A 10,000-nucleotide genomic window follows, 5' to 3' on the forward strand; every position below is an offset into this window, starting at 1 on the left:
ACGGCCAACATTCGCAAAAAACCTTATCCTTCCTTGTACTTTTCAGGTTGGTTTGAATCACCAAAGAAGATGGATTTTTTTTTTGTCATAAAGGTTCACACTGCAACCAGGTGGGTGCACCCTTTTCCTTTTAAGACAAACTGAGCCAGGAGCATAAAAAAGGACTCTTGTGATAGCTTTGGAAGGGCAACAGACATTCATTGATCCACCCTACCAATACTTTTCATTTCACCTCATTCCACAATGTACAAAACTTTAAAAAAAATCAAAGATGGCATATATTGACATGTTCATCACATTTTTCCTACAAACCTCAGTCGTTCGCACCGATTTACCTAGCTTTAAGCTTTATTTAATGGCATAGTATATAAAGGTAACATATACAGAACCCAAAGAGTTCGCCAACGTGGCGACTAACGTTTGAATCTTGGTCGCCAGGGGCCGGTTGCTCGAAGCATGGTTAGCGCTAACTGGCATTAAATACCATGGAAACCCATAGGTTCTGATATCTCTTAACCAACAGTTAGTGCTAACCGGGCTTCGAGCAACCGGTTCCAGTATGGTAAACAAATGGGCGCATTGGCGACTGTATCGGGCACAACTGACTGTGTAATGGAAGATTCACTGAAAGCAAAATTTGAAATGTTATGCAGTGACATTTGAAGGTAAAATTGGTATTTGTAGACTTTATGGTTTGATGTACTGTGTACATAAACAAGTATCTGTTATTCTCTTTAATGGTTAATAATTTCCTTGACATGCTTCTCACTGTTCAGAGAGTTTGCGTCCACATTTCATCTTCATTTCTTGAGAGTTTGCATAGACAAAGCGAAATAAATACAACAGACCGAGTGACCCACACTACAGTATTTTATCTTTTCTCCTGCCCTTACCATTTCGGAAACAAAACTCTATTTCTTTTTTTGAAATAGCTTCTTGTTAAATGTACATGGAATAACATCTACCTGTCACAAATCTTTAGATCCTGCTCAACACTGACAGAACTAAAGTCATTAAATTCACCCAATCCAACTTCCTACAAGAGAAAAGCAACAGTTTGACAAAGTCAGAAAAATAAATCTCTCTCATGACTGAAAGGAAATAAAAACAATAATATTATAATAATAGTTTTAATCAGTGCGTGTGAAATAAAACCCTCCTGTCTTTCAACTTGCACTCCATTACCAAGGACAACTGGTTTGTCACTAGGGAGTTTAAGCACGCATGTTCTTTAGATGCCGACGGCAACCGGAAGAGAACATTTTACACGCCAGGACAGTGGATTCCCCCAGATTTTTATAAGTATCATTTCCAATAGAGAAACAATACTTAGCAATGTAAACATGGTTGCGGTTGCCGTCCGCATGTCAAAAACACACATGCTTAAGCTCCCTACTGTAAACAACAATATATAGATTTAGCCAAGCCTAAAAGCGGAGCTCCCGGCTTGTTCATTCTTACTGGCTGTAGGATTAGTGAAAAAAAAAAAGCTTTGGAACTGTCCGCCTTTTGGTTTTCCCAGATATTGCTTAATTATGTAACATTTTCTTCGCTGCCTAACTAGTGAATTCCACGGTTAATTTCATCTGAAAAACTGACTGATCGCATGAATCACAAAGGGATGAGTGTGATATCAGTTTTTCCAGCAAAATCTACTGTCGAATTCACCAGTTAGGCAATTAATTTTTCTTGAATCGCAAGAGTTTTAAAAGAAAACAAGCAAATCCTCAGCAAGAGAACGGAAAAGGAAAGAAGCCATTTCAGAGTCGACTGTCAAACGGCAGCTAATAGGAATCAAGCTAAAATTAGAAATCACAGACGTACTACAGCTCGTGATGTGACAGATCGTCTTTGTCGGTTCAAGGTCAAACAAGGAGTTTTATTGATGTACTTTATTGATTCCACTTCATCTCTGAAAACGAGATCATTTACAATTCGATGTATTTCATTGAAACACGCCAGCTTGGCTTAGAACCAGAATCAGCTACAAAAAGGACAAACTTCAAACCAGATCTCCAACAAATTACCTGTACGTGCTCTAAACAAACTTCTGAAAACACGAGCTGGTGATATTTCTCCCTATACTTTTACGAGAACTCATTGCGATTACATGTTTAGAACACAAGTGCAAAATTCTTGTCACTGTCGAGGCACATCGGAAAACAGTTAGGCAAGCAGAGTAAAAAAACTTCTTGTTCGCTCGCATTTTAAGGCCAAACAAACCAGCAACAGATCGATTATTTCTGTCCAAAAAGAGTACAGATCATTGTTATTTAATTTCAGTTAACAATAAAAATTCGAGTTTCATTCCTGAACAAAGGAAAAAACGACTAAACCACATTTTAGAAATATGCATCCACTTGAAATAACGCATCCGTAGAAATAACAAACGGTTTAGTGTCCAAGAAAAGAATTTGTGGAGTAACGTCTTCCACCAACTTTAAGCTATTACTGGTGTACCATTTTGTCGTTCTCGTTCTCTTTCTCTCTTCTTTCGTTTCTGTTCTTCTGACATAGGCCGTCCAGGCATCTTGCAACAGAAGATTCGAAATTAATGCAAGAAAAATATATTTTCCAAACCGTACCTGAACACAAAAAGCATCGACTGTCAAGAGCTTTTGCTGGCGTAGCATTGCTGTGTAGCCACGTTAAGCCACAGAAAGAGCGCGAATAATTAAGCCTCGTCCAGGTGTGAGTGTGATTGTCTGACCTGGCTTGAGCCTGCGATCCAATCAACAACCAGTCCCGGGTCAGCGGTCAACTTCAAAAAAAAAAAAGGGCTGACCTCGATAAGGTCTAACTTGAGCCCACGAGCAGATACCTTGTTTTGACAGGTGTCAATTGACCATAACATTGATGTCCAATATCAAAGATGTATGCTGTAAACTAGCTGGAGTGTAAACTGGAGTATTGCCTCCTCGATGAGCTCTAAAGTTGAGCCCATGATATGGTTACGTGATACTGGTCACATTGGCATACATGGAGGGGCGGGCGGACGTACGGATGTACACATGTACGGACGTTCATGACATCATGGCTATAAAACCAAATTTTCTCACATCGATGGGTTACCATATTTTCTTAGCTATGGTGCTTGGCGCCCGCGGAGCTCCGCTAACAGCAGGGCAAAGGGGCGCAAAGTGGCCTGGGGCAGAGCCCCATATTAAAGAGAATTTTCATTTGGTTGTCATGTGTTTGACTGAGCATACACGTACGTCTGTCTGTACAGACTCTGAGGGAGGGAGAAGGGAGACTAAGAAAGGGAAGGGAGGGGAGTCTCGCAAATGCAGCAGATGGGCAAATTTTCTTGGCAGGAAACTTTTGTGCAGCCTGCCTTTTTCCCACGTCAGTGGGGAAGAGTTTTTAGCATTAGTGAGAGATAAAGTAGGAAAGAGCCAAGAGAAGTAGAAGAAGAGAAGATTTCAATGAAGAACATCATAAAGTTGAGAGAAATAGGGCAAGAGACAAAACAAATATATGCCTAACTGCCACACAAATTTTGTAAAACTCGCTAAAAGAAACGAAAAAGGCCTGAAAACGTTTACAATTCTGTGTTGACAGAGATTCTCGCAAATTTCAACAATCACACACGACGTCGCCATTCAAGCTTACACCAGACATCATTGGCGAGTTTTCTTCAGACATCTATTTCGCCAGACATATTATAACCGAACTCTCAATGCCATCTAAATTCAAATTAGATTGCAGTACATTTATCTGCAATGAACGCACTTGTAAGCAATGTTTGGGTCAGTTTAGGTTCTTTTTGGTCAGACAAGACTTTGAGAAGTGGTTTGATAAACTTGAACCTGGGATTTTCAGCAAAATCTCTAAAAGCAAATGAGTTATAACTTACAATCGTTTGTCTTGTTTGTCATGAGGTTTTGTGTCCTGCTACATTTTGCTTATTTTGGAACTGAATTCTCATTACTGCGATGACTGTCCACTAAATCAATACCTTTTGATTTAAGGCTTTTTGTGTGAAATGGATGTCCAGTCGTGAGCTGCTTTGTTTAACTGTGAAATTGAGGTCAAGTAAGTGAATTACTATGTTTAAGCTTGACTTTTTAATTAGTAATTCTTGATTTTGTTCTAAAGTGAAAAGAGAGGGCATAAAGATAATCAGTCAAATAAAAAATGTAATTTCAGTTTTAGTTGTTGATTGAAATAATAAAAAAATATTGTTGGTTTACTGCTGTCGGCTCACTGTTACAGGTAACTGTATACAATAATGACAATGATGTTTTTTTACTTTATGCACAAGCACAATTATTTCCATATACACTATATTGCTTTCGGGGGCTAGAAACAGGAGCTCCGCTTTTAGACTATATATTATGGTTTACAGAGACAAACAAGTACAACGAGCTAAAATCTTCATATTGTAGTGATTAAATAATTAGCAGTCTCGCGCTCGCGCTGTCACTCATAGCAATCTCTTATAGTTTGAATACTTGTTTATGTTAATTCTGGTTACTATATCGTCCTTTACAACCGCAGTCGCAATTCTTGCGGTTTTCATCATGTCCGGTAATTGTTGTTCAGCGTAATCACAACTCACTGGCTATTCACTCTCTGGTTGGTTAAGGAATATGGGTCCATCCTGCCAACTGCTGCCAAAACCAATCTCTCTCAGCTTCTTGCCTCTGGTTAACCAATCAGCAATGTTATACTCACTCTTGACCCAGGATCAGTGTCTTCTTGAATTTCTCCTATGCGTGTTGCAGCAAGTGTGTTGAAACCATAGGAATCCTTTTGAATCATAGCATGCACTATTTGTGAATCAACGATATATGGTAGAATCTCTGGAAAGGATATCTGCACTGCTGTTGTATGAGCACTTTTAGTCGTTTGTTGATTATTGCTCCTCATAGCACCCATAAATTAATAGATATCCTCTTAACCCAATGTCTCCAGGGGTTTCCCATTGACAAGTAAAATCGTCTGGCGTTAGACAGAGTAAAGTATTAAGTCTGGCCAGTTTAGGCCGGTTTGGGTGTTAAAGGGTTAATGGGGGCAAGGCAGTTCTTGGACTGAATCAGGCTACTTCTAAACAGGCCACTTTTCAAGAGTTCCCATCATACGTGAGCACATGCGCTGAAGGCTTGGCTGGATCCATCGCTAATGATAATCAATATTGGATCTCCAACTATATCATGTGGCTTCATGCATCTCTTAAATTTGACATTGTCCATATCAAGTAGTTCTCTGAAGAACATTATCCCATCTCGCTTATTTTCCTCTGGAATAGGATCATCCCAGTTCATCTTGATGTTGTTTGCCCATATAGGACATGTCATTATTTTCGCTCTCACTGTGAAAGGTCCTGCTAATCAGAGTGGATTGTAGATGTTGTTAACTTGAGAAAGAATAATACCGGTACATTTCGTTAGTTGTTCTGGAATTTCATAGGGCAGCTTATTAGTCTTTAAATCTGTTTTGGTGCGCAACTTGTGCTTCTTACACGAAAAGTTTAATTTAACTTCAAAGTATAAGTAATCCTTGACTGGATTACAGATTATTGCGAGGACTTTCCCTGCCAAGGTATTTGGCTCACTAGGTATAGCCCTTTTTTCTTGGTTTATAGGATCACCTGAAAATATCCAGCCCTTGACTTGGAATCCACCCTTGTTAATCAAACTCTAAATATCACTGGAAAGTTTTTGTGCTGTTGGTACACAGTGCTCTCGATGTCATTCATGTAAGTATTATTGTACAGAAACTTCACTTCGCCATGATCCTTACGCTCTTGATTCCATTTATTGCCTTAAATTTGAATGAATGATGACCTTGCAGACAGCATAACATGGAAATCGCTGAGGTTGGCTAAAGTAAACATAATCACAAATAACGCTAGTAAGCACTAAAACAACACAACAATAACAGAAATAAATAGACATAGACATAGATGCCTACAGCAGGCAAAGTTTCCTGATGGTGCAAAGCAATGTTGAATGTTTTGTCTTTACTTCTGCGCAGCGCACAAATCCGTCCTTTCCTGGAAATACCTTGGTGATACAGCCAAGGATCCAATGTCCCCTGGGAGAGTTCTTGTCAACTATAAGGACTAAATCGTCAAGCCCTAGGTTCCTGTGCGGGACATTCCATTTCTGTCGTTCTTGTAAGCTTGGTACATATTTGTGCAACCATCTTCTCCAATAATGATCCATGAGAATTTGAGACTGTCTCCATCGCTTACGGCAACAAAGGTCTGAATCATCAAAATCGCCAGAGGGTAACATCATTGCTGGTTTCTGCAATAGGAGGTGATTTGGGATGATACCTTCTACATCTCGCATGTCAACAAAGTTCGGGCAGAGGGGCCTAGAGTTAGCAATACCTTGGGCTTCTCACAGTACTGTTCTCAGGACCTCTTCGTCGGCTAGCCTTTCACCCAGGATAGCTTTCATCGATCTTTTGATGCTCCTAATCAGCCTCTCCCACACACCAGACATATGAGAGGCACCTGGAGGATGAAATACCTATTGACACTGTCGGATCTTAAGCTCCTCTTCAATCTGCCTATGGTTCCATTTGTTAATACACTCTTTCAATTCATGCTCAGCGCCGACAAAATTTGTGCCATTGTCCGATCACAGCTCTTTCACATTTCTACGAGTGTTAAGAAATCTTCTCAGCACCATTATGAAAGCGTCAGTCTCAAGAGATTGTGCTAGATCGAGGAGAACCGCCCGAGAGGTCATACATATAAAGATACATCCATAGCATTTAGCGGTACCGCACACACATTTAACTTGCAAGAGGCCATACCGGTAGAAGTTAACGGTGGCTGATAGGGTGTCAATCATATTTTCGCCAACTCGGCCATCTCTTGAGTCATTTGCTGGGCATACTGCCATTTACAAGCAAAACAATCACCTGCAGCTCTCTTGATTTCCACCCTTCTGTTTACGATCCAAAACTCTTTGCGAACTCTTGCAACAATCCAAAACATTAAGACAAGACGCGTCTCTGCCGACGTTCCACCTCACTCCAAGTGCTCTCTCAATTGGCAAGTGGTCTAAATCAGGGTCTATCGAAGGGACAGCTCTTTCTTGATTGGGAATAGCGTTCAAGACGACACGGCTGTTGGAATTACACTTTGTCAGCTGAAAAGCACCTCTTGTAAGCAGCTCCATCATGTCGCGAACGACTTGGATAGCGATCTCTTTATTCTTAACCGCCTTTAGCATCAACATAAAAGTGTCTCAGCACGGTGTTGGTTACCACCGGATCATACTTCTCTCTGTTATCTTCCACTACCCTCTTCACACAATAGTTAGAACAGCATGGAGAGTCAGTTGCTCCAAAAACATGGACAGTCATAGCGTATTCCTGAGGATTGTTATCACTGTTGTCACTCCACCACAAGAATCTCAAAGCATCCTGAGAGGTCATCAATGTTCAGTTTCTCTGCAAGCTTCTGGCTAATAATGGTTCCCCGACTTGCATTGTACAAGAGGCCGTAGGTGGTAAAAGATTGTCCACTGGTAGAAAACACTGGTGCTGGAACAATGTGTAGCAGTACTGCATAGTGTGAGCCTTGGGTGAGCGATGTGTATGAATCCACCTTCTCTTTACCCTCAATGGGGGTTTCTTTGGTCTGCTCTTGCTGGGCTCAAGACTGGGAACGATCTTTATAAAGCAGCTTATTATGAGGAAATGTACCCCGCGAGCAATTACATCCTTCCATGGTGCGATATTGGGCTCTCATGTGCCCAAAGTTCAGACATCCATGACAAAGTCTCTTCTCCTGTAAAAGCTGCCATCTCCCTTCCAAGTTCTTTTCAGCAAGTGCATTTCCTTGCAGCAAGGGCACGTACCGGTAACTACTCTTTCTTCAGCCTCTTGATTGACACTGGCATCACCATCAAATTGCACAGGATCTGGTTTAGATTGTAGAGATCGTGTTGATAATGCATTGGCACGATGTTTCAAAAACAACTTGCGCCATGCTTCTTCTTATCGCTGCTTGATCAAATTATTATTCTCTGTATTAATTGTTCATGCTGTTTGTTTCTCCCTTCTCCACGCTCTGCTTCTGCCCGCACTCTAGATTCTACTACTACTATGTCGTTTAAGAAACGGTCCAGATAAGAATGATAGCAACAACGGCAACGAACATGTTGGAATTCAATTGGTATGCAAAAAGGTGATAACTTTTCTATTGTCTGTACTTACTTCTGATTGGCTTAAGGTGCCCCTGTGATCAAAAAAACCACTTCCTTTTTTCCTTCAGATTTTGAAAGTGTGTTTGCTTAACACCTCACTGGCAAGATTTTGAGCTTTGATTTTTATCCAAAGGCCGTTTACTTTGAGTTTTGGATTTCACGGTCCGCCATTACTCATGTTCAAAACTGACCGATTGGACCTCAGAAGGTTGGATCCACGGAAAAGTGACGTCAGAGGCTCACTAGCTTAAAATTTCAGTGTGTGAACGCAGCTTATTATATATGCAAAGCGTGAGTTTAAAAGTCTGAAAGCCCAAAACCCCCGTGCTGCATATTAATTCTGCGGCGTACACACGTATTGCATTCTTAAACTAGTGAGCCTTTGACCTCATTTTCTCCTCGATCCAGCTCTCTCAAGAACATAATGTTACTGTAGTAATGGCAGTTAAAATAAAGAGGTGTCTTTTTGAAATCAAGGCTTAAAACGTGGGTCACTTAGTGTTTTGTGAACATGGTTTTGAAATCCAAAGAAAAATATGAATTGATTTTTTGGTCACAGGGGCACTTTAAAGAGCAAAAGTTAACAAAACTTCATAAAAGCAGTATTATATTCATCCTTACTTTCCAACCATCTTCCATCTTTCATCTGGTCTCAGTTTAAATGAATTCCACAGAAATCTTTTAACACAAAAAAACACCCTTTCAAAGTGGGTTGTAAATGAATTTTATTGCGTTAACGGCTTTCCTGTAGGTTTATGCATTCTCTGTGTAAAAATGATAACATTCCTATGTGGGGAAAGCCCCGTTGCCGCATAACAAAGAAAATTGCTATCCACCTTACATGGATCATTACTTAATATGTAACTCATCTTCATAGTCGTATCTTCCGTGAATGATTCATGGAGCTGTGTAATCCAGTTATTGGCAGTTTCTACTTCTTTGTCAGTCAAATACAAAATCATGTTTGCTCTCTAAGAGTCCCCATGCTTCTACTAGCTGTGAATAAATTTTCCTGTGAATCTTCCTTTAGCAGATCTTTGGATGAGTTTTGCTTCTTCCACGGCCTACATCTTTTGCCACGCAAGTTCTGCTATTTGCTAAACGGATTTAGAATGTTTCGTTGTTCAGGGTCCTCTAAAACCATCAGTTTGAAACACAGGCTTATCACAGTTCCATTTTATTCAGTAGCGTATATGAGGAGGAATGCATTCGAAATCTAAGAAATATGGACGTCACCATAAGTAATAATTACAAAAAAGAAACAAGGTCTGTAAATCTCTATTGATTATTATTTTATGTAAAACACTCCATTTGTGACCATTCATGCCAAAAGGAGGCTTATGAAATTTCACAATGCCGATTTCACAGTAGACATGGAGAGAAATTATTTAAAACAAGCTGAACGTTCCATCAGATTCCTTTAAAACATTGAGCACTTTACTAATGTATGAGAACCGAGAATCATTCATGCCAAGCCGTGAAAAAACACCAAAATTTCACGCTATGAAACCACAGCCACACGGCACCCCATAAAGGTTAAACATTTCACGTGAGAGATGATATAAATACTGGCCATTATTCAATTTCCGAAGCAGAAAATTGTTTAACCTTGTTTAACTTTTATTGCTCAAACCAGACCACGAAGTTTACCTATAGTAACGAGTCATGGATACTGTCCCTGTTATTCTGGATGGTGCAGCAACACAATTTCACGTCGTGAACATAAGTGAGTTCACAACGCAAGTTCACAAATTGTCACGGTCTTTGTCATTTCATGCCGTGAACTTTTTTCCGTGACCAGGCATCACGCACAGTGTGAAAAACTTTTG

At 40.1% G+C, this 10,000-nt stretch overlaps 1 protein-coding gene across 2 annotated transcripts in view; it reads right to left on the bottom strand.

Moving 5' to 3' along the window:
* Positions 1-10,000, bottom strand: part of LOC138045694 (serine-rich adhesin for platelets-like) — a 133,594-nt gene that overhangs the window by 113,457 nt on the left and 10,137 nt on the right. For both annotated transcript variants that reach the window (XM_068892280.1, XM_068892279.1), the window contains one exon: positions 966-1,036. In XM_068892280.1, coding sequence (XP_068748381.1) covers positions 966-1,036 — 71 coding nt within the window. The remainder of the gene's footprint in view (positions 1-965; positions 1,037-10,000) is intronic.

The sequence above is a fragment of the Montipora capricornis genome, chromosome 4 (genome assembly GCF_036669925.1).
Source record: "Montipora capricornis isolate CH-2021 chromosome 4, ASM3666992v2, whole genome shotgun sequence".
Lineage (NCBI taxonomy): Eukaryota > Metazoa > Cnidaria > Anthozoa > Scleractinia > Acroporidae > Montipora > Montipora capricornis.